The sequence below is a fragment of the Taudactylus pleione genome, unplaced genomic scaffold (genome assembly GCF_031769625.1).
Source record: "Taudactylus pleione unplaced genomic scaffold, aTauple2 ptg000430l, whole genome shotgun sequence".
Classification (NCBI taxonomy): domain Eukaryota; kingdom Metazoa; phylum Chordata; class Amphibia; order Anura; family Myobatrachidae; genus Taudactylus; species Taudactylus pleione.
In genome coordinates, this window is record NW_028284832.1 from 2,086,437 (window position 1) to 2,112,724 (window position 26,288).

Here is a 26,288-nt window from a genome sequence, read left to right on the forward strand (position 1 = left end):
GTCTGTCTGCCCCTCCCCTTTAGAATGTAAGCTCTCACAAGCAGGGACCTCTTCCCTCATGTGCTTCTCTTTACATTTTCTTCTACTCTTTACTCCCCATAAGGGCACCTAACACGTGACTGCCAACTCCCAGCTGCTTATTGTGAGTGCTTTAATCACTACTGCAGCAATGTATCGTGTGCTTGTCCTGCACTGTAATGTACTGTAAGTTACTTGTTTCTTGTTCACTTATTAGTTCTATGTACTATGTAAGGCGCTGCGGAACACTTGTGGCGCCATATAAAGGATAATAATAATAAAGCACAAATACTATAACATGTTATATCCAACATTGAAAGCAGAAATTAGCATCATACCAAGATCTGGCAGTACAAGGGCACATCACAGAAAGCCCAAAGTAAACCCAGGTCCTGAGAGAGTCTGTAGAAGAGTCCTTCCCCGATGATGGGTATGGTCAAGAAGCCGGGTATCCCCACCGTCTCACTGTGCCGACACATAGTGATACTCAGCGTATCTTTACCAAGGCAGAAGATCTGCATTGATAAGGATCTACCAAGTGAGAAGTCAGAACCACTTAACTGAAGCGGCTTCGATTTTATGAATAGTTCATCACAGGTATAAGCGAGTGGTTCTGAAGTAGCAGTGTTGAATAGGAATTTGTCAACTTATATCTAGCATGTGGAAAGATAGCATAAATCCGTTACGTGCTTCGCAGGTGCGCTGCCCGCATCATTAGATCTCCGATTTCTGTGTTGGTCATATGGCCTTTGGTCTGCATACAGAGAGGACGTGACCATCCAACCGCAAACGCATTTTGGGGCTGATGTTTCAAGCAATGAAAAGAGTGGAGAAGTGGACCAGTGGAGAAAATGTCCAACCAATCAGTTTTGAGGTAGCATTTTTCAAGTACATTATATGAAATGATAGGTAGAAGCTGTTAGGTTCCTATGGGCAACCTCTCCACTGGTCCACTTCTCCGCTCATTTCTCTGCCGGATACATCAAACCCAGTGATGCTTGTTCCAACATAGAACTCCTAGAACAAGTATTTACTGATAATGACCAGGTCTGAGGAAGCGGGCAGCCCACCCACAAAATGCGTAACGGGCTTCTGCTATCTTCACTTGTTCCAAAAAGATAGCATAAGCCTGCTATGCATTTTGCTCGATAGAAGCTGAGCCTTAAGGAACTCTCTGTTTCTGGATTTACCAAGAGAGGTTCTAGATCTCTCTCTTTCTTTTAAATGGCAGCAAATACTACCATTTGATATATAGGTTCCCTAAGTGGAATGGCGCGGATCCCCTTTTTCCATGTTGATAAAAATACACTGGGTATCGAAACGTGTCGGCACCCTGGAGTCTAGAATACCGCCACAGAGCCGCTGTGTGTGATCATCTTCTTCCTGGTCCTGGCGGCTCTGCCGTTTCAACGTGACCACATGAAGTCCTGGAGCAGCACAGGGCGCATTATAGCCGAGCTATGGCCCTAGCATAGTCTGAATGTACGTAGCTTCCAAAAATAATCTAGAGAAGATTAAACAAAAAGAAAAAGCAAATACATAAATAATTATGCTTTTATTATGGTCCACACTTCTAGGTACACCCTTTAATAAAGTACACATATATAATTCTCCTAAATATTGGAGGTTCAAAAATAAAAAGTAGGCTGCATATTGAAAGTTGAATTAATATATTAGCCTGTTTTCTCTGTACATTGCAGCAAAAAAAATAAATATATATATATATATATATATTACCAAAAGAAAGTTTCTACCTAAAAAATCATATTTTGTTTAATTATTGATGAAACTGGTGCAGCACTAAACAGTGCAAATAGACACAGCCTCCGGATTGAGTACAGCAATTCTATACTCTAGTGCTGGAAGGGTTAAGGGAGGTAGAAACCAGTGTCGTGCGGTGAGGTCAATGACTGAGGAGGCACTCACCCCCTACTCACGCTAATTCTCTTCCTCACTACACTAAGCTTCAGTGTCCAACTGAATTTCCTACATGCATCACTGCATCTTCTCTTGCTGCTCTGATCTCTAAACACTGCAGTGCACTTCCTGATCAAATGACACATCCAAGGTGTCCATTCGTGCTCAAGGCACCCCCCCCCCATACTCAGAGGCATGCCTCTATAGCTCTCTTTCTGCGCAGCTTACTGCCCGTGGTGTGGCAAGCACTGTCTGACTATACAAATGCGAGGCTGAGCTGTTTCTGCCTCATCTGTCATCTCCCTGCAGTCCCAGAGAGCTCCACAAATCTGGTGAGTGTTAACTATAAAAATGATTACAATAAACAAAGAAGATGTTTATAAGTTCTAAATATCTTCTTTGTATTATTCTAATCATTTTTATATCATATCTCATGAGTATGACAGGGGAGGCCCTGCCTTCCCTGCCTACCTGTCCCTGGTAGAAACATTTAAATGCTGTATTTCAACCACAATATAGCAAAATAATAATAATGATGATAATAGTAAATTACAATGGTCTGCCATCTGTTTTACTATCGTTTGAAGACGAATTATTCAAAAACAAAAGACATTGAGGCTGTTGGGTGTGGTATGAAAAGTCAACAGTGAGAATGTTGACAGGTTCTGAATGCTGACAGTTAGGGCCGTCGACTTGGCCATTAGGTCAACAAGCAACATGTTGAAACTCACATGTTGACATTGATAAAATGTCGACATGTTCATAATATTGACAGTTAACATGTATTCAACAGAAGCCGACATAGTTTCTTGCATATTTTAGCCTAACCCTAACAAGTTAGATACCGAAATTTTTACAATGTCAACATTTGTGAATGTCGTAATTTTCTTGCCGACATTATGACTGGATGGCAGAGTGGACGCAGAATTGAATGCTCACCAATTTGCGGAACATATCTTGTGCGTTTTTTGCACTGTGCATTCATCGGGTCCAAGTGTATGCAAATACGGACAACAGAGAGTCGTACGCATTTCATCTGCATCTCCTCTCCGCAATGCAGGGGCTGTAATGGGGTGGTCTCACGCGCTTGGTATGGAAAGCAAGAGTACGGATCGGGGAAGTCCACTCGTGTACATATCTATAGATTGTAAGCTTGCGAGCAGGCCCTTCCTACCTATATATCTGTTATTACCCAGTTTTGTTCTATTAATGTTTACAATTGTAAAGCGCAACGGAATATGCTGCGCTATATAAGAAACTGTTAATAAATAACATACATTTAGTTCTCTGTATGCAATGCAGGAGCGTGTATGACTGACTGACGTTTTATCCTGTATGTTCACAAGCCTAGGAGTCAATAACAGGTGATAAAACATAATTTATAGGATGTTGGGGTATAAATCCACCTATCTATGTTACATGGTCAGCATGCTAATAGAACTGCAGGATACGGTCCCAAATTACTCTCTTTATTTTTTTTTTAACCAGAAACAGAAGAAAGGCCTGGTGATGGTAAACTTCTTCAATGACTATGTGACATGCAGCAGCAATGCTACTCTATCACACGTTGCAGGCAAGTTGGGATGAGTTTGAGAAAATAATAATATATTGTACAATAGAATGCCTCTATTTTTATTTATTTCTGGAGCTTACATACAGTCAGGTGCATAAATATTGGGACATTGACAGAATTATCATATTTTGGCCTCTATTCACCACCACAATGGCTTTGAAATGAAACAAACAAGATGTGCTTTAACTGCAGACTTTCAGATTTAATTTGAGGGTAATTACACCCAAATCAGGTGAACGGTGTAGGAATTACAACGGTTTCTATATGTGCCTCCCACTTTTTAAGGGGCCAAAAGTAATGGGACAAACTAAACAATCCTAAATCTAACTTTCACTTTTTAATACTTTGTTGCAAATCCTTTGCAGGCAATTACAGCCTGAAGTCTGGAACGCATAGACATCACCAGACGCTGGGTTTCATCCCTGGTGATGCTCTGCCAGGCCTCTACTGCAAATGTCTTCAGTTCCTGCTTGTTCTTGGGGCATTTTCCCTTCAGTTTTGTCTTCATTTAGTGAAATGCATGCTCAATCGGATTCAGGTCAGGGGATTGACTTGGCCATTGCATAACATTCCACTTTTTAGCCTTAAAAAACTCTTTGGATGCTTTTGCAGTATGCTTCGGGTCATTGTCCATCTGCACTGTGTCCAATGAGTTCTGAAGAATTTGACGGTATATGAGCATATAATATTGCCCGAAACACATCAGAATTCATTCTGCTGCTTTTGTCAGCAGTCACATCATCAATAAATACAAGGGAACCAGTTCCATTGGCAGGCATACATGCCTGCCAATGGACTAGACCTGAGAGGGAGCTCCCAAAACTATTTAATCCAGTGTGCTGTTAGGGCGACTAAATGATTTCTTCCCACACCCTCCTGAGGGTGCGAGGAGACATCAGTCTAAAGTGCTGGCTTAGCGTGGCGCTAACAGCCTCGCGGACGGCACTTTAGTCGGAGAATTCCGGTCTCGCGACTAAACACCCAGGTTTCTCTGACTTAACTTGTAAGTATTGGACTAAACAGAGCGCTGAATTGAATGGCTTCGGCGCTAACTGTCCAGCAATATTCAACTCCCACTGAATTGAATCGCCCCAATAAATCCAAATACAGGTTTGTCTCAACACACTAAATTTTTTAGATATATGTATATCTGCAATACACCTTTTACTAAAGTCCTGGGTCTGCCCCGAGATTTGAAACATGGTTCCAAACCACGAAGACCTCTTTTATACCATGGTACCGACCCGGGTTATTCCTGGGTTGGCACCATTTACACTGCACCCAGGTGCAGCTGTTCTCTCCTGCTGCTGCATAGGGCAGACACAGGGAAGCAGTCGCATCCATTGTCTCCGGCAGCTCCAACCACGGTTTCAACTGTGTCCACCTCGGAATCAGGCCCTATAAATGAGATAGAGATGACAGTGGTCCTCAACTAAAGTCCTCAAGTACCACCAACAGGCCATGTTTTATGGATTTTTTTATTCACGCACAGGTGAGTTACTCTATTTTGCTGGGTCAGTTATACCCCTTTTACACTGACATGAAAATCCCGGGTTTTTGCACGTGAACGCACATCAACCCAGGATTTTCATCAGTGGAAAGTGCTCAACCCGGGTCCAGTGACCCGGGAATCCTGCACAGGTAGCTTGCAGTGTAAACGGTGCGACCCGGGTCATGATGACCTGAGTCGTGACGAATGCTTCCTGATTGGCCAGCTGCAGTGGCGCTTGGAGATTACATAATCTCCAAGCGTCCACTGCAACGCCGGAAGACCCGGGTCACTGCAGACCCGGGTCCGGTGTGAACGATGCCGACCCATACATAACCCAATTTGGCTCAGCAGTGTGAAAGGGGTCTGTCCCGTATTTGATGCGGGTTGGAAACATGTTCCAAATCCTGGGACTTTGGTCTAAAAGGGGTATAAATATCCCACCTCCAATAGACAAATACTCAAAACATGACCTGTTGGGGATACAGGAGGGTTGAGGTTGAGAACCACTGAGATAGAGAATTTTGAGATTCTCTCTTGGACAGTTTGCCAGGTGTATCTATCCTGTGGACTCCCCAAATCTTCCTCCCCACTAAACTTGTGCTTCAGAACATCAGCTTGGAGCCGTATTCAATTAGAGCAGATCCGCAATACTTTTTCGCCTCCCAGACTTTTCGTCTACATCATGTCTTTTATAGGCAGAAAAGTATGGCGGCCGTCCACGCTTTACCCCGTATTCAATATGGAAGTACGCGAAAACGGGACAGGGCAAAACTTGAACAGGCGAAAAGTACTGTCAGATTTGGGGAAATCAGCCTGACACCCCCCAAAAGATGCTCTGACATGGGGGTTCACTATGTTACCCCCCGATTTGGCTTGCTGAAGGTATTTGGTGTTTTTAAATGGGCTCAATAGCTGCTAAATAGCGTTTTTGTATAAGTGGTGCAGAATAGTATTCAGGAGTATTTTGTCCAGAAAATAACTTGGGGGACAGCATATTTAAAAGTTGCTAAAGTTAAGTTGAAAAAATCGTGAAAAATCCACCTTCCGCAAGCACCTGCAATCAAAAAAAACTTGGGGCATACTTGGGGACCCCCCCAGAGTCAAGTTCGCTAGATTTTATCTTTGTCCCTCAACATTTTTATTTTCACCTCCATTTCAAAGTCATTTTTTGGGGTGTCCTTTTTTACATTTTTTTTACACAGTTTACCTTTGGGGGACTGTCTAAAGGCTGCAGGGGAGTTCCCGCAATGTTGCACCCCAAAACCCCAATTCTGCACTTTTTTCCGCCTCCCATTCATAGGCAAAACTTTTTCGCCTATTACATTGCATTGACTTTCCGCCTAGGTGGAAAGTCTTCCAAATAAAATACGGAGTAAAACCAAAACAGGCAAAAAATGACATCATCGGCGAAAAGTTTTCGCCAAAAACACGCGAAAATGACTTTTCTCTTCAAATTGAATATGGCCCTTGGTTGGTGGCTGACAAAAAATCGGAAAGGACATCAATAAAAACCTTCCCTGTTTTTAATGTGGAACGCAGGATTAATATAGAGAACAGCTTGAAGTATCATTAATAAATCTGAATTGAGTGCTGAGGTTTCCTCCTGTTTCTGTACAATGTGGTTGCATTCCAGTTCTTTACATTAATATTAGTAGAGCACAACACTTTGCGGTATTGTATATACATGATACACCAGACCTTATGGTTCTCATGATCTTAACATTTCAATTTAAAGGCTTATGCTTTATTGCTTGAAATTAGTTTCTACAGACAAATCTAAACAGTGAAGTAGCAGCTGTGTATGAATTCCCCTCCAAAATGAACATTTTATTGGAAAAAAATAAGGTCGATTTCATGTAGAAACTCCCTAAGAGGTGGAGATTGGTGTACCACAATGATGAAAGCATCGTATTCAGGGCACAGATAGTAAATGTCACAGTAAATTGTGGAATTGTTTTAATGTCAACCAGCTATATTATGACAATGTCTGGTGGGTCTTAAAAAACCCCTATAAAGCCATCTTTTCTGGTCACAGTAGTCCATAATATGGCAAGAACAGCACAACCTAGCAAAGATAAACACTGTAATAGACCATAAAAAGAACAACTTAACAATAGGTGCAAAATAAGGCAGCATAGAATTGTCAATGAACAAGTCACCCTAACTTGTCAAATGAACAGCGAACAAGATAATGACAATATATTCCTATCGCCAAATATTCAGTCCAATCCTATTTTCCGATAATGGAAGAGTTCTAGATGATGGGATCTTCTCATATATAAATTACTCCACCAAGGACATACAAGACAAATAAATAACAGTGTGTTATGCTGGGCATACACTGCCAGATAAAATGCCTGTTAGACCGACAGACATTCTATGTGGCAGCCTGCCAGCCGCAGATGTCGCCGGCATACACTGGGCTCTATTTATTAACATTATTTTTACTAAAATAAAGTGAAAAAGACGAGGCTGAAGTTGGCTTCTTATTCATTTCTTATTCACTTCTTATTCATTTCTTATTCATTTCTTATTCATTTCTTATTCAAGCTCCAGCTTCTTATTCAGAAAAAGTTACATTAAAACATTAGAATAAAGTTAGATCACTAAACTAACACTATGTAAACAAAGAATTGTGTCCCTTACACAGTTTACAATTATTATTTTCCTGGCACAATATGGATTTTGGCATGAATAGGGCAGTAAAGCGGGCACAGGCACCACATTTTGTCATTTTGAATAAGACGCTGTAGTTGTGCAGGGGTTAACTAGCTTCGGTCATCAAGTGTTACACTTGAAACCCACAGAGGGTGGTCTGGTACATATAACCCACTTGTCATTTGCCTTGACCAACAAGGATTTTGGCATGAATAGGGCAGTAAAGCGGGCACAGGCACCAGATTATCTCATTTTGAATAAGAAGCTGTAGTTGTGCAGGGATTAACTAGCTTCGGTCATCAAATGTTACACTTGAAACCCACAGAGGGTGGTCTGGTATATATGACCCACTTGTCATTTGCCTTGACCAACAAGGATTTTGGCATGAATAGGGCAGTAAATGGGCAGGCACAGGCTCCATAATTTGTCATTTTGAATAAGAAGCTGTAGTTGTGCAGGGGTTAACTAGCTTCGGTCATCAAATGTTACACTTGAAACCCACAGAGGGTGGTCTGGTACATATAACCCACTTGTCATTTGCCTTGACCAACAAGGATTTTGGCATGAATAGGGCAGTAAACGGGCACAGGCTCCATAATTTGTCATTTTGAATAAGAAGCTGTAGTTGTGCAGGGGTTAACTAGCTTTGGTCATCAAATGTTACACTTGAAACCCACAGAGGGTGGTCTGGTATATATGACCCACTTGTCATTTGCCTTGACCAACAAGGATTTTGGCATGAATAGGGCAGTAAATGGGCAGGCACAGGCTCCATAATTTGTCATTTTGAATAAGAAGCTGTAGTTGTGCAGGGGTTAACTAGCTTCGGTCATCAAATGTTACACTTGAAACCCACAGAGGGTGGTCTGGTACATATGACCCACTTGTCATTTGCCTTGACCAACAAGGATTTTGGCATGAATAGGGCAGTAAAGCGGGCACAGGCACCATATTATATCATTTTGAATAAGAAGCTGTAGTTGTGCAGGGGTTAACTAGCTTCGGTCATCAAATGTTACACTTGAAACCCACAGAGGGTGGTCTGGTACATATAACCCACTTGTCATTTGCCTTGACCATCAAGGATTTTGGCATGAATACGGCAGTAAAGCGGGCACAGGCTCCATAATTTGTCATTTTGAATAAGAAGCTGTAGTTGTGCAGGGGTTAACTAGCTTCGGTCATCAAATTTTACACTTGAAACCCACAGAGGGTGGTCTGGTACATATGACCCACTTGTCATTTGCCTTGACCAACAAGGATTTTGGCATGAATAAGGCAGTAAATGGGCACAGGCTCCATAATTTGTCATTTTGAATAAGAAGCTGTAGTTGTGCAGGGGTTAACTAGCTTCGGTCATCAAATGTCACACTTGAAACCCACAGAGGGTGGTCTGGTACATATAACCCACTTGTCATTTGCCTTGACCAACAAGGATTTTGGCATGAATAGGGCAGTAAAGCGGGCACAGGCACCAGATTATCTCATTTTGAATAAGAAGCTGTAGTTGTGCAGGGGTTAACTAGCTTCGGTCATCAAATGTTACACTTGAAACCCACAGAGGGTGGTCAGGTACATATAACCCACTTGTCATTTGCCTTGACCAACAAGGATTTTGGCATGAATAGGGCAGTAAATGGGCACAGGCTCCATAATTTGTCATTTTGAATAAGAAGCTGTAGTTGTGCAGGGGTTAACTAGCTTTGGTCATCAAATGTTACACTTGAAACCCACAGAGGGTGGTCTGGTACATATAACCCACTTGTCATTTGCCTTGACCAACAAGGATTTTGGCATGAATAGGGCAGTAAAGCGGGCACAAGCACCAGATTATCTCATTTTGAATAAGAAGCTGTAGTTGTGCAGGGGTTAACTAGCTTCGGTCATCAAATGTTACACTTGAAACCCACAGAGGGTGGTCTGGTACATATAACCCACTTGTCATTTGCCTTGACCAACAAGGATTTTGGCATGAATAGGGCAGTAAACGGGCACAGGCTCCATAATTTGTCATTTTGAATAAGAAGCTGTAGTTGTGCAGGGGTTAACTAGCTTCGGTCATCAAATGTTACACTTGAAACCCACAGGGGGTGGTCTGGTACATATAACCCACTTGTCATTTGCCTTGACCAACAAGGATTTTGTCATGAATAGGGCAGTAAAGCGGGCACAGGCTCCATAATTTGTCATTTTGAATAAGAAGCTGTAGTTGTGCAGGGGTTAACTAGCTTCGGTCATCAAATTTTACACTTGAAACCCACAGAGGGTGGTCTGGTACATATGACCCACTTGTCATTTGCCTTGACCAACAAGGATTTTGGCATGAATAGGGCAGTAAAACGGGCACAGGCTCCATAATTTGTCATTTTGAATAAGAAGCTGTAGTTGTGCAGGGGTTAACTAGCTTCGGTCATCAAATGTTACACTTGAAACCCACAGGGGGTGGTCTGGTACATATAACCCACTTGTCATTTGCCTTGACCAACAAGGATTTTGTCATGAATAGGGCAGTAAATGGGCAGGCACAGGCTCCATAATTTGTCATTTTGAATAAGAAGCTGTAGTTGTGCAGGGGTTAACTAGCTTCGGTCATCAAATTTTACACTTGAAACCCACAGAGGGTGGTCTGGTACATATGACCCACTTGTCATTTGCCTTGACCAACAAGGATTTTGGCATGAATAGGGCAGTAAAACGGGCACAGGCTCCATAATTTGTCATTTTGAATAAGAAGCTGTAGTTGTGCAGGGGTTAAATATCCTTGGTCAACAAATGTTACACTTGAAACCCACAGGGGGTGGTCTGGTACATATAACCCACTTGTCATTTGCCTTGACCAACAAGGATTTTGTCATGAATAGGGCAGTAAATGGGCAGGCACAGGCTCCATAATTTGTCATTTTGAATAAGAAGCTGTAGTTGTGCAGGGGTTAACTAGCTTTGGTCATCAAATGTTACACTTGAAACCCACAGAGGGTGGTCTGGTACATATAACCCACTTGTCATTTGCCTTGACCAACAAGGATTTTGGCATGAATAGGGCAGTAAAGCGGGCACAGGCACCATATTATATCATTTTGAATAAGAAGCTGTAGTTGTGCAGGGGTTAACTAGCTTCGGTCATCAAATGTTACACTTGAAACCCACAGAGGGTGGTCTGGTACATATAACCCACTTGTCATTTGCCTTGACCAACAAGGATTTTGGCATGAATAGGGCAGTAAACGGGCACAGGCTCCATAATTTGTCATTTTGAATAAGAAGCTGTAGTTGTGCAGGGGTTAACTAGCTTCGGTCATCAAATGTTACACTTGAAACCCACAGGGGGTGGTCTGGTACATATAACCCACTTGTCATTTGCCTTGACCAACAAGGATTTTGTCATGAATAGGGCAGTAAAGCGGGCACAGGCTCCATAATTTGTCATTTTGAATAAGAAGCTGTAGTTGTGCAGGGGTTAACTAGCTTCGGTCATCAAATTTTACACTTGAAACCCACAGAGGGTGGTCTGGTACATATGACCCACTTGTCATTTGCCTTGACCAACAAGGATTTTGGCATGAATAGGGCAGTAAAACGGGCACAGGCTCCATAATTTGTCATTTTGAATAAGAAGCTGTAGTTGTGCAGGGGTTAAATATCCTTGGTCAACAAATGTTACACTTGAAACCCACAGGGGGTGGTCTGGTACATATAACCCACTTGTCATTTGCCTTGACCAACAAGGATTTTGTCATGAATAGGGCAGTAAATGGGCAGGCACAGGCTCCATAATTTGTCATTTTGAATAAGAAGCTGTAGTTGTGCAGGGGTTAACTAGCTTTGGTCATCAAATGTTACACTTGAAACCCACAGAGGGTGGTCTGGTACATATAACCCACTTGTCATTTGCCTTGACCAACAAGGATTTTGGCATGAATAGGGCAGTAAAGCGGGCACAGGCACCATATTATATCATTTTGAATAAGAAGCTGTAGTTGTGCAGGGGTTAACTAGCTTCGGTCATCAAATGTTACACTTGAAACCCACAGAGGGTGGTCTGGTACATATAACCCACTTGTCATTTGCCTTGACCAACAAGGATTTTGGCATGAATAGGGCAGTAAACGGGCACAGGCTCCATAATTTGTCATTTTGAATAAGAAGCTGTAGTTGTGCAGGGGTTAACTAGCTTCGGTCATCAAATGTTACACTTGAAACCCACAGGGGGTGGTCTGGTACATATAACCCACTTGTCATTTGCCTTGACCAACAAGGATTTTGTCATGAATAGGGCAGTAAAGCGGGCACAGGCTCCATAATTTGTCATTTTGAATAAGAAGCTGTAGTTGTGCAGGGGTTAACTAGCTTCGGTCATCAAATTTTACACTTGAAACCCACAGAGGGTGGTCTGGTACATATGACCCACTTGTCATTTGCCTTGACCAACAAGGATTTTGGCATGAATAGGGCAGTAAAACGGGCACAGGCTCCATAATTTGTCATTTTGAATAAGAAGCTGTAGTTGTGCAGGGGTTAAATATCCTTGGTCAACAAATTTGACTCTTGGAACCCACAGAGTACACATGACCCACTTGCCATTTCCCTTGACCAACAAGGATTTTGGCATAAATAATTTGGGCAAAGGACAAATGATCCGGATCTCAGTACCTGCAGATAAACACAAAACAACAGCCACCTACACGGCTTCACTAGACTGACTTCTTTCTTTAGTGTTTACCACACACACTGGCATCACAAGGGGGGTGCGGGCAGGGCCGGTTCTAGACATTGTGGAGCTTAGGGTCAACTTTTAGTTGCCAACTTTTTTTGAAGACGTTCCTCTGCTTGCGCTGAAAGCGCACGCGCTTCCGGAAAGGGGGTGTGTCCTTGCGGATCACCCCCAATTCATCACACTGTAGGGCGTGCCCAGCACTTACGAAGGTGCTGGGCTTCCCCTCAAGCTCTCCCCTCGTGGCGATTAATTGCCATGTGCAGTAATGCCCTTTATAACACATAATTCCACACACAGTAATGCCCTTTATAAACACATTATGCCACATGCAGTAATGCCCTTTATAAACACATTATGCCACATGCAGTAATGGCTTTTATAACACATTATGCCACATGCAGTAATGCCCTGTATAACACATTATGCCACATGCAGTAATGGCTTTTATAACACATTATGCCACATGCAGTAATGCCCTGTTTAACACATTATGCCACACGCAGTAAGAATTTGTATAACACATTATGCCACACGCAGTAATGCCCTGTATTATACATTATGTCACACGCAGTAATGCCCTGTATAATACATTATGTCACACGCAGTAATGCCCTGTATAATACATTGTGCCACACACAGTAATGCCCTCTATAATACAGTATCGCCAATTCAAATTACGCCACACATTAGTCCCTTATTCATGTTATGACACACAGTGGTGCCCCTTTTACACAATGCTCAAATTAGTGCCCCTTATACACAAGGTCCACAGTACTGAGTAGTAGTGCCCCTAATACAATGCCCACAGTAGTGGTGCCCCTTATAGAATGCTCACAGCAGTGGTGTCTCTTACACAATGGCCCCAGTATTGGTGCTCCCCATGCAGTGCCCTCAGTAGTACCCACAGTGTTAATGCCCCCATTGGTAAAGTACCCTATAGTAGTGCCTCCAATAGTGGTGCCCCCTATAGTAGTGCCCACATTAGTAGTGCCCCCAGTAATAATGCCCCCTATAGTAGTGCCCACAGTAGGAATGCCCCCTATAGTAGTGCCCACAGTTGTAATGCCCCCATTAGTGCCCCCTATAGTAGTGCCCCCAGTAGTAATGCCCCCTTATAGACATGCCACCTGTAGTAATGTCCCCAGTAGTAATGCCCCTTTATAGACATGCCCCCAGTAGTAATGCCCCCTTATAGACATGCCCCCAGTAGTAATGCCCCCTTATAGACATGCCCCCATGTCTCCCTTCTGAAAAATAAAAAATACAAACATCATACTTACCTTAGGCCCCGCTCCTGCGTCCGCTGCCGTCTGGTCCGACCGCGGCTCCACCACAGATCTATGGGAGAGACTTCATGACGTCAGGATGTCCCTCCCATAGTGCTCTATGCGGGAGCTGGATCTCTGGAGTGAGCTTCGACTGCCGCTGCAGAGAGGTAGCCGGGTGCCTGCTGATAACAAATATCAACGCGGGGGTGACTGGCGCTGGGTTTTTTTTTTTTTCTTATGGGATTTTTATTTTTGCCCTCCTGGGGAATCAGTGGTGCCCTCTAGGGGCCGGCGCTCTGGGCGACTGCCCTGTTAGCCCGCCCCTAGAACCGCCACTGGGGGCGGGCCGCACTGGGTGACACCATCCGAAGGGTTTGACACCAAAATAGCAGAGCTGCTCTGCTATTTTGGTGTCACCCCGTCGGATGGTGTCACCGTGATGCCAGGACGCGGAGAGAGGCAGGGAGAGACTGTGGGCTGCCCCAACAGCTGCAGGAGCACTGGGGAAGCCCACTGTGTGACGAGAACGGGAGGCGGTAATGCACCCAAGATCGGGTCACATAAGGGGTGTCGCTTCACGGGCGAGGTCACGCCCCTTCATGCGAAGCCACGCCCCTTCCGGGAGAGCACGCCTATGGCGCGCAGGAGGACTCAGAGCATCCGCACCAGGTGACACCAAGGTAGGTGACGCCTCTGACCACACACACCAACCTGACTACTCATACATACACCAGCATCCTGCCAACAGCAACACAGGCTGGATGTAGTGCACTCCATATCACCATGCTACCCCTATGCTCCTCAACATCTACACCAACCTGACTACTCATACATACATCAGCACCCTGCCAACAGCAATACAGGGTGGATGTAGTGCACTCCATATCACCATGCTACCCCTATGCTCCCCAACAATGCATCTACACCAATAATGCAATAATTGTTACAGGACAATGGAATAATGCAGTTACAAAACATTACAATAATCACAAACAGGTACCTTACTACAGCCTTCCTTATAATGGAGGCCTGATTGCAGTAGCTGAGATGACGAGGTAACAAGGTTACAAATCACAATACATTCTTATCAAATTAGAACAGTACTACAGGGCTTAATCATCTTCTGCTGCCTCAGGCTCAATGCCTGCCTTCTAGGGGATCAATGACACTATGTATTGCCTATTGCCCACCTAACAATAGGTTAATGATGTGGATCCCAAATTAACCCTATAGGGCCTAATGCCCCTTATACCTTGTGGGACTAGTGCCCTCTCTGGCTCAGGCTTATTGTCCGCCTAACAAAGTCCGTCCCTGCTGATTAGGGCTTAACGCCCACAGTGGCCATGGGCCTAATGCCTGACAATTAAAATAGTATGCAATTGAATGAAAATACAATGCAATTAGATTTACCAGTCCAGTAGTCTTTGGCTGAACTAAGCCTAGTTCATCCACAATCACTATGTGTTCTTCACCCGAGGTGGGTCGACTCCCACGATCTCAGTGCTTCCTGTAGTCTTCGCCTTGAGCTGGCAAACTCCCACTGCCACAGTAGTCTTCACCCAGGTAGCAGTGACCAAGGTCCAGGGGAATAACTATGGTGTTTGGCACCCAGGGCAAGATGAGAAGTTGGCACCTCGCTTATTTATGTGACCTGAGCCTATTGCCCAGGGTCAATTATAGCCTTAGGAGCACAGGCCTAATGCCCGCCTATTTGTGCCACAGGCTTAAGGCCTCATGACCCTTACGTGCCTACTGCCTAACAATCTTATGGTCTAGGGAGGGGTTAATGATGGTAAGGCCTCAAAGAGGGTCTACCTGTCGGGTGGGAGAGGATGCAGTGAGGATCTTCATTCGCTTTTTTACTTCCCAACCACTGCAGTATTCTCTGGTCCTCAGCCGCTTTCTTCTGTCGCTGGCCCATTCTGGCCAGTAGCGGCGCTGCCAGAGCTCTTCTCTATTGAGCCAAGTGTCTCCTAGCGTCTTCTGCAGCCGCTGGAGCTCTTCTCTTTTGAGCCCGGTGTCTTCTGGACTCTTCCACGGCCGCTGGAGCTCTTCACCCATTTCCGCCAAATTGACTCTTCCTCCCAGAGACATCTGACGCTAGACGCCACCGGCATAGCCAGCCATGATGCGGCTTACAATGAATGGCTCACTGTGGCCGATTTCTATTGGCTGCCGGTGCACGCCGTGATTGGCTCAGATTGTCAAAATTGTCACCACTGTGATTGGCTCAAATTCAAATTGTCACCCCTCTTCAATGGCCGGCGGTCAATGAGCTGCACTCAGCTAGTAGCTGGCGCCACATGTCAGCCGCTGCTGGGCCTTGACCGGCACTGAAAACAGACATACTGTCCCAGCACCGGACACTTATGTGTCCTGCTGGGGATACATCTCACCGGACTGCAGGACTAAGGCACTGGGATCAAGCATTTGGTCACAGCACTGGCAGCGGCTTAACTAGGGTATATGGAGCCCAGGACAAGTTTAAAAATGGACCCCCCCTATGTGCGTGTGACAAAAAATGGGCGTGGACACTTAAAAATGGGGAGTGTCAACATGACACACATCCCTATCTCGTCACTCTGAACATTTCTTTCCATTCCATATGCACCTTAATGCAGTGCCCCTTATACAGTCCCCCCTCTGCAGTGCCCCAGTAGTGGTCCCTCTTATGCAGGCCCCCAGTAGTACCCCTTATACAGTACCCCAAGTATACAATGTCCCCAGTAGTGATCCCTCTTATGCAGGCCCTTAGTAGTGTCCCTTATACAGTACCCCTAGTAGTGGTCCCCCTTATGCAGTCACCCATCAGTTCCCCTTATACGATGCCCCCAGTAGTGATCCCCCATATGCAGTGCCCCTTACACAGTTCCCCCTGTCGTAGTCCTTCTTATGCAGCCCGCCATTAGTTCCCCTTATACGGTGCCCCCAGTAGTGGTCCCACTTATGCAGATCGCAGTAGTGGTCCCACTTATGCAGGCCCCCAGTAGTGATCCCCTATCCAGTAATAGTCCCCAGTAGAGCCCCCCCAATGCAGTGCCCCCAATAGTAGTTACCTCCATACGTTAGTAGTAGTCCCTAGTAGAGGTCACCTCCCCCCCTGTTGCAGTACCCCCATTAGACAAACACACAAGTAAAAAAAATAAATAAATAACTTGAATCCACGCTCCTGCTCACGCCGCCGTCCGCACCACCGCAGTCCTCCCGGGCTGGCGCACTCTGCATTATGGGAGAGACGTCATGACATCTCTCCCATAACCCACTACAGGAGCTCATTAGTGAGCTCCAGCCCAGCTCTTGCAGTGGGCGCAGCAGCAGACAATGAGAGTCTGTCTGACTCTCATTGGCTGCTGTAAATGCACTGGCGGCTCTATGGGCTATCCTGAGCCCGCCTCCCACCCTTCGCCTGGCGCTATTAGGTAAGCGCTCGGGGAGAGAAGGGGCGCGGCTGTGCAGCACAGGACAGTGCTGGGCGCAGGGAAGCCTAGCGCCGGTCCTGAGTAAATGCTGACCGCACTCAGGAGCTCACTCAGAGCCACTCGCGAGCGCACAGCACTCGCAAGCGGCTCGATGTTTGCGTATGCACTGCGTCCAGCAGGTGCATGTGCGAGACCAGCTGAGCGACTGAAGGTCAGTCGCTACGGGGCTCACAACAAGACGGGACGGCTGTCGATGTTGATTGACAGCTCGCCCTGTTTTGTGGGCGGACAAACGCATGCGTTCCCTTAGGAACGTCTGGCGTTTTTAGGAGGGGTTACTGACATCACTAGTGATGTCAGTAGTGGACTTCCTGCTCTATTAGAGCAAGAAGTACACTCAGGCTTGCGGCAGCTAGACCCTACCACAGGGTCTCGTCGCAAGCCCGATGGTCATGATAATTATGACTGTCTCCAGCCCGATCGCACAAGCTGTGGATGGTCACCCACAGCTTTGCGAGCAGCCGGAGATAAAAAAAAAAAAACACCTGCCCACATGCAAAGCGAGTGGCCGCCAGCAGCGACCGACTCTGAATGAGCTCCTCACTGCGCTCGACACTACACTGTTTAACTAGGATGGGCCAGTACCGTGGCCGGCAGTGCGGGGGCGTCACCGGCCGCGGCGACCCTGCCCTAGTTACGCCACTGAGCACTGGACATCGCCCTGGACATCAGCTACCCCCTCTGCCGGGGCTGTCAGATGGTGCCCAGGGCAAGGTGCCCCACACGCACCCCCTTATTACACAACTGCCGGTGTACCAGCTTTCCGAGAGATTCCAGAAACATGCTGAATAGTCTGGGGCTGGTTAATGTGATGGCAGGAGGACACCACGCTAAGTGTGTCTCCCGGGTATAATGTTACCCCCTTCCTCCCTATAACCAGCCTAGTGCTGGATAATGTGATGGCAGGAGGACACCACGCTAAGTGTGTCTCCCTGCTATAGTGTTACCCCCTTCCTCCCTATAACCAGCCTAGTGCTGGATAATGTGATGGTAGGAGGACACCACGCTAAGTGTGTCTCCCTGCTATAGTGTTACCCCATTCTCCCTATAACCAGCCTAGTGCTGGTTATCGGAAGAAAAGGTGAACCCCACACAGATTTTTTTTCCTCTATTCCAATACCAGACCATGCTCAGAGGTTTGGGGTTTTTACTAATTTAGGGAAAGACCCCAATTGTCAAATTTGTTGACCAACGCTATTTAACCCTTGAAAAACTACAGGTAATTATTCAAAATTAAGAAATCTGGTGCATATGCCCACATTACTGCCCTATTTATGCCCAAATCCTTGCTGGTCAAGGCAAATGGCAAGTGGGTTATATGTACTAAACCAACCTCTGTGGGTTTCAAGTGTAACATTTGATGACCGAAGCTAGTTAACCCCTGCACAACTACAGCTTCTTATTCAAAATGACAAATTATGGAGCCTGTGCCCGCTTTACTGCCCTATTCATGCCAAAATCCTTGTTGGTCAAGGCAAATGACAAGTGGGTCATATGTATCAGACCACCCTCTGTGGGTTTCAAGTGTAACATTTGATGACCGAAGCTAGTTAACCCCTGCACAACTACAGCTTCTTATTCAAAATGACAAATTATGGAGCCTGTGCCCGCTTTACTGCCCTATTCATGCCAAAATCCTTGTTGGTCAAGGCAAATGACAAGTGGGTCGTATGTACCTGACCACCCTCTGTGGGTTTCAAGTGTAAAATTTGATGACCGAAGCTAGTTAACCCCTGCACAACTACAGCTTCTTATTCAAAATGACAAATTATGGAGCCTGTGGCCGCTTTACTGCCCTATTCATGCCAAAATCCTTGTTGGGCAAGGCAAATGACAAGTGGGTTATATGTACCAAACCACCCTCTGTGGGTTTCAAGTGTAACATTTGATGACCGAAGCTAGTTAACCCCTGCACAACTACAGCTTCTTATTCAAAATGAGATAATCTGGTGCCTGTGCCCGCTTTACTGCCCTATTCATGCCAAAATCCTTGTTGGTCAAGGCAAATGACAAGTGGGTCATATGTACCAGACCACCCTCTGTGGGTTTCAAGTGTAACATTTGATGACCGAAGCTAGTTAACCCCTGCACAACTACAGCTTCTAATTCAAAATGAGATAATCTGGTGCCTATGCCCGTTTACTGCCCTATTCATGCCAAAATCCTTGTTGGTCAAGGCAAATGACAAGTGGGTCATATGTACCAGACCACCCTCTGTGGGTTTCAAGTGTAACATTTGATGACCGAAGCTAGTTAACCCCTGCACAACTACAGCTTCTTATTCAAAATGCCAAATTATGGAGCCTGTGCCCGCTTTACTGCCCTATTCATGCCAAAATCCTTGTTGGTCAAGTGAAATGGCAAGTGGGTTATATGTACCAGACCACCCTCTGTGGGTTTCAAGTGTAACATTTGATGACCGAAGCTAATTAACCCCTGCACAACTACAGCTTCTTATTCAAAATGAGATAATCTGGTGCCTGTGCCCGCTTTACTGCCCTATTCATGCCAAAATCCTTGTTGGTCAAGGCAAGTGACAAGTGGGTCATATGTACCAGACCACCCTCTGTGGGTTTCAAGTGTAACATTTGATGACCGAAGCTAGTTAACCCCTGCACAACTACAGCTTCTTATTCAAAATGAGATAATCTGGTACCTGTGCCCGCTTTACTGCCCTATTCATGCCAAAATCCTTGTTGGTCAAGGCAAATGACAAGTGGGTCATATGTACCAGACCACCCTCTGTATGTTTCAAGTGTAACATTTGATGACCGAAGCTAGTTAACCCCTGCACAACTACAACTTCTTATTCAAAATGACAAATTATGGAGCCTGTGCCCGTTTACTGCCCTATTCATGCCAAAATCCTTGTTGGTCAAGGCAAATAACAAGTGGGTCATATGTACCAGACCACCCTCTGTGGGTTTTCAGTGTAAAATTTGATGACCGAAGCTAGTTAACCCCTGCACAACTACAGCTTCTTATTCAAAATGACAAATTATGGAGCCTGTGCCCGTTTACTGCCCTATTCATGCCAAAATCCTTGTTGGTCAAGGCAAATGACAAGTGGGTTATATGTACCAGACCACCCTCTGTGGGTTTCAAGTGTAACATTTGATGACCGAAGCTAGTTAACCCCTGCACAACTACAGCTTCTTATTCAAAATGACAAATTATGGAGCCTGTGCCCGCTTTACTGCCCTATTCATACCAAAATCCTTGTTGGTCAAGGGAAATGACAAGTGGGTTATATGTACCAGACCACCCTCTGTGGGTTTCAAGTGTAACATTTGATGACCGAAGCTAGTTAACCCCTGCACAACTACTTCTTATTCAAAATGACAAATTATGGAGCCTGTGCCCGTTTACTGCCCTATTCATGTCAAAATCCATATTGTGCCAGGAAAATAATAATTGTAAACTGTGTGAGGGACACAGTTCTTTGTTTACATAGTGTTAGTTTAGTGATCTAACTTTATTCTAATGTTTTAATGTAACTTTTTCTGAATAAGAAGCTGGAGCTTGAATAAGAAATTAATAAGAAGTGAATAAGAAATGAATAAGAAGCCAACTTCAGCCTCGTGTGAAAAAGGGTGTTTTCACACCCTTTTCACATTATTTTAGTTTCACCTGTAGTTATTACAGGGCATTTGGAGTAGAATTAGTAAAATTCTACTCCAACCCCTAGTTATCACTTATTTTTAGTAAAGCAGATCGCATTTCCCATAATTGTAATGGGAAATGTGATCCGACCAGAGTTACTAAAAATAAATTGTAAAAAAATACCGGGGGAAGCCCTGTGATAATAACGCCACCTGGAGGCGGCGTTATCCAGGGTCTCCCCCGGTTACCGGGCTCCCACTCTGCTCTAACGGGGAGAGCAGAGGCGGGAGTCGGTACCAGTAATCAGCTGTGTGGTCTAAGCAGACCGCAAGCTGATTACTGTAAAAAAAAGAAAAAAAAATTAAAAACATTTTTTTTTTTTTACTTACCTGAATCCAGGGACCGGTGATCGGGCCTTCGGTGATGGTTCCTCTCCGGTCAGCTGGTCTCCCATAGTACACTGGGGCCCGGTCATCAGGTGAACGGGCCCCAGTGCAGTATGGGAGATCACCTGATCGGGAAGCCCGGAGAAGATCACCGGAGGCCAGGAGGATGCAGGTAAGTGTAATGAAGGGAGGGGGGGGTCGCGGGGATCCCCGATCGTGGGGGGCGGGGCTTAGCGCCGGGGTGGGGCTTAGCGTCGGCGCATGCGCGGGCTCTTAGTCGCGGTATTTTTTCCGAAAATACCGCGACTAGAGTGCGGATGGGATCCGCAGGGACAGAGCTTTATCGTAAGCTCTGTCCCTGCAAGGGATTTATAGTAAATCCCTGTGATATTGCCTGAATTCGCAATGCGAATTCACTCGGTAATACCACACTACAATCCGCATTCAATATGCGGATTGTAGTAAATAGAGCCCACTGTGAGAGAAATCTCAGTGTATCAGCCCGACATCCGCGCTCCGCCCCCGGGGGTGGAGACATTTCCCTGTTCCTTCCGTAGGAAGGAACACAGGAAATGTCTGTCTGTCGGCTGCGCTGGGCATACACTGCCCGATGCGGCCGACAGTTACTGGGAAATATCGCATCGGACGGGCATGCTGGACAATCCAGCATGCCCGACCGAGCAATATTTAACCCTCGGTTGCCCCCCCCCACACGCTACAATTATCGCGGCGATCCGCCGATATTGGGCGGATCGTCCCGATAATTGTAGCGTGTATGGCCAGCATTAGAAATATAATCTATTTACACAGAAGGATTTTAAAAGGGCGTTTATTTGCTACCCTTCCTTTGAAATTTGGATTTGCATCTATATTTCTAACACACTGTTATTTGTTTGTCTTGTATGTCCTTGGTGGAGTAATTTATATATGAGAAGATCCCATCATATAGAACTCTTCCATTATCGGAAAATAGGATTGGACTGAATATTTGGTGCAAGGAATATATTGTCATTATCTTGTTTACTGTAATAGACCATCATTATTTAAGAACTTTCAATGTTCTAAACGAAAACTAAAACTTAGAGGTATATTTACTAGAGTGAGAAGTGGAGATGTTGCCCATAGCAACCAATCAATTCTAGCTATTATCTTCTAGAGAAGATGCTAGATAAATAATAAGTAAAATCTGATTGGTTGCTATAGGCAACCAACAACTCCACTTTTAAAAACGCTCACTTTAGTAAATATACCCCTTATTTTTGTTTTAATAAGAAACTCATACACAGGCATCAACTTCACTATTTTTATTTGTCTAATGCACTAATTCCAAGCTTTTAAGCCTTTAGATCAAAATGTCCTGAAGATCATGAGAAATAATCTGTCAATGTGGTGAACAAACTTTCCACTACTACTGTATATTAGTATCACTGGAGTATTACGGAGTTACCATACACAGCAGCCACCAAGGTCATAGTAAGATGGGAACAAATTAATTTGAAAGCCCTCCACTGTAAACAAATAAGAGCAGAAGGTATTTAATATATATCTCCTATAAGAGAGGTTTCCAAACGCTGCCATTACAGTCCATGTTTTAAGGATATCCAGCTTGGACAGGTGACTTAATTAGTACATCTGGACTCAGACATGGATATCCTTAAAACCTGGACTGTAATGGCAGAGTTTGGGAAACTATAAAATAATGATGCCTCACAAATACCAGGATCTATACAGTATTTACTAATCTGCGGATTTTCAAAGCCTCTGTCATCTTCTTTACCCACAGAATTCAAAACGGCAATCATATTAAATGCAAGACCAGGTGTGGTTTTGCATTTTATAGGATTGCCGTTTTGAATTCTGTGGGCTAAGAATCGGCGACTTTGAAAGGCCGTTGTTTAGTAAATACGGCCCCAAAAACTATTTGGTTTGGTAAAGCAAAGCAGGTTTATAGCGGATAAACCTAAGAAGGCTATTGCAAAACTTTCCATGGGATTTGGAAGACAGAAAGGGTAAAACTAGCTCCGTATTAGGATACTCAAATGTAGAGATGAGCGGTTCGTATTTGACTCGGTTTGTTCGGATGTGAAAACGAAGTAAAGCATCAGGTTTCCTCCACGGGAGATCCAAAACGTCCATGAAAGATGGCGCTTTGCTTTGGTTTCAGATTGTGATAAATTGGCACAAAGAGCAGAGTGAAATCCGAACTGTTCATCTCTACTTAAATGAGATTTATATTACTAGGGTTGGGACAGTGGGGAAAATAAATGTTATCCAATTAGATTTATTCTTAACTACTTGTATATCCAGGTTATGTGTCCATCATAATCTTGGCATTAATCAGTCATTAATGTAAGAGACATGTTTCCAGGGGTTGGGTATGAGATGTCGGCACTCGGGATCCTGGCGGTCAGAATCCCAATAGGGTTAGGATACCGACACCTGTCGGTAAGTATAGCAGCCTAAAGCTAACCCTTCCCCTAGTGCCTGACCCTAACCCCGCTACTTGATGTTGAGATTCTGACAGGCACCGTTTCCAGGGTGGAAGGAACATGACATGTTTATTGAGTATCACCTTCCAATTGGCTTTAACAAGTTTAGTAATAGACCTAGGGGCCTCTTTGTGAATTCCAGAAAAGCCCTTTCCCCAGCATTTGTGGCTGAGAAGCTTATCTCAGCTTTTCTCAATGTAACCAAAGATTTACACTGAAGAGATCAGAGGTTTCAGGGACTTATCCCAGCATTGGGAGTAATCTCATTCTTCCTGTTATATCCTGTGACTGTGATAAAACGTTCCTTTCTTCTTCCCAGATCACTTTGATTACATCAAAAAGATTGCAGGCTATGAATCCGTTGGATTTGGGGGTGATTACGATGGGGTCCCCAGGTAATGTATCACAGGTATACACAAAGCAGAAAGATTAATATATAAATATACAGTACATTGAGGGGGTTCATAATACACATAAATAACATACAGTACAATGACATGAGAACCGAAGGTAAAATTGAGGACGGTTCATAAGTATTAACAATTGCAGCTGTTGGTGGGGAATGCGTGTGAGATACGGGAAGGCAGGTGAACAAATTACAGTCTCATAGCTCCCAACCGTTAAATATCATAAATTGGAACATAATAAATCCCAATCTGTGATCGATTCACCGAAACATGCTTTAGGTCTGTGAATAGGAAAGTATTTAGTCAGGTTTGCTGGTTTATAATTGCATGTCTTGTGCACTGAGATACCGACCTCCAGTATCTGACATCCGCCGCTCACGTACGAAAGTGGGCGCATCAGAAACATCGATCAACATCGAACCTCTGAGCAAGCCTATGCTCCCTCAGAATGAACGTCTCGTCTAAGACGCCAGGGCCTCATCTCCAGCTGCGATCGAATTCGCAGAGCCTCACTAGAGAACACCCTGAAATCAGTCCCAACACCTGAATTTTTCTACAAAAAATCCCCACCCGAATGCTACCTGTCACAGTTTGCGAATAATTCCTCCCAGGGTCCACCATCGCTAGCCCATCACCGAATGTCAGTGAGGCTTTGACGAACACAGTGGCAAAAAAAATATCGCTCCACTTCGTCCAATGTAGACATTGTGTCCATCTCTGAATAAGGCCCAAGGTCCGTAAATTAAAACTGAAACAAGATTTTGTTTTCTCTATAAAGAGAAAGTCCACTAATGATTGCCTAGAACATGGTGCTGTCAGCTTCTATCATCCAGTGCAACCAATAAGTCATATTTTCAGGACTACTGTCTGTGGAAATGTGAAAATGGGGTAATTACTGATCCAGAAAATAGAATAACTCCCTTGTGCATAATTGAAGAAATCCTGAAAACATGACCAGTTGGTGGTGCTTGAGGACTGGATTTGACAACCCCCAGTCTAGAATATTTCTTGTCCAGTTTAACCAAAGCAACTTATTTTCCACAGGGTTCCTCAAGGTCTGGAAGATGTTTCCAAATACCCAGACCTTGTAGCTGAGCTGCTGAGGAGAGGGTGGACCAAAGTGGAACTTGAGGCAGCCCTGGCCTATAACCTCATCCGTGTTTTCAATGAAGTGGAACAGGTGAGGTGCTAGACCTGTTTAGTAGCCTGCAGACCGCTACATAGGAACAGAGCGCTAACATGTTTTCTATGTTTTCCTAGACAAGTATCAGAATGAACAGTGAGATTCCCAAGGATGAGCCCATATCATACAATGCGATAAAGAGCAACTGCCACACAAGCTATGGCTATAAGGAACAAATAAACACAGCCAATTGTCAGCGCTTGGGTCAAGGACTTTTTCTTCTGTGCCTTCTTTACACCTTGCTGGTTTGAAAGCAGATTTACACAGGTCACAGTCTGTCAAACAAGCTGTGCTGTGGGGACTAAGAACTGATGCTGCAGTCAAGACAAAAATGCAACCAGGGGACGGCTGGGACTTGTAGTTCAATAAGTTTTGGAGCCAAATCTTGTGAAGCCCTGAGGAGGAGGAGGAGACCTGGGAAATGCTCGCTGGAATTTAAAAAAAATAAAAAAAATTTTTTTAAACAGAGTATAAAAAAGTTGCCTCATTTATAATAAATTCTAGTAACATTAATAAATATATATGTACAAGTTTTCCAGAAATAATGTCATTGCGGGAAGCCTATCAGAGTGTGAGCTGGCTGATACCAGACAATAGCTTCTACTCAGTTCCATTGTCAAACTTCTCATTCATTTCCAGGTATACTTGTGTTCAGGTACCTTTAAAGAATAAATCCATTTAAACCAAAAGTTTTAGTTTTTTTGTGGTCATACGATACTTACTAAGAGTTTAGCTGCACCTCATTTTCTAATGGAGCATCTGCGGAATGTGATGGAACAAGCAAATTGAAAAAGATTAGTATACACAGGGAGGACATATAACCTCACACAGAGAGGGCCCTGGTTGGAATCAATAACATGACCCAGAACTGCAATACTAACCACTCTGCTACCATACTGCCCATTCAAAATCTGCTCAATTTTCATCAACTAATCATAAGGTAAACCTTGGACTTGACATGAATCAGAATCTCTGTCACACTGCAGCCCTCCCAGCCTCCACTTGCATCCCCCCATTCCTGCTGTATGACCCATCAGTCCTTTCTGTCTGTCCCATCAGCCCCAGTTCTTCAGTTTCGATTTATGCCTTGCTGACCATTAC

At 44.5% G+C, this 26,288-nt stretch overlaps 1 protein-coding gene across 1 annotated transcript in view; it reads left to right on the top strand.

Annotated features, from left to right (window-relative positions):
* The window catches only part of DPEP1 (dipeptidase 1), a 56,505-nt gene extending 30,653 nt beyond the window's left edge, over nt 1-25,852 (top strand). Inside the window, exons 7-10 of the mRNA XM_088447361.1 lie at nt 3,424-3,508; nt 23,917-23,992; nt 25,049-25,184; nt 25,265-25,852. Coding sequence (XP_088303487.1) covers nt 3,424-3,508; nt 23,917-23,992; nt 25,049-25,184; nt 25,265-25,438 — 471 coding nt within the window. The 3' untranslated portion in view covers nt 25,439-25,852. The remainder of the gene's footprint in view (nt 1-3,423; nt 3,509-23,916; nt 23,993-25,048; nt 25,185-25,264) is intronic.
* Nucleotides 25,853-26,288: the final 436 nt, after the last annotated feature.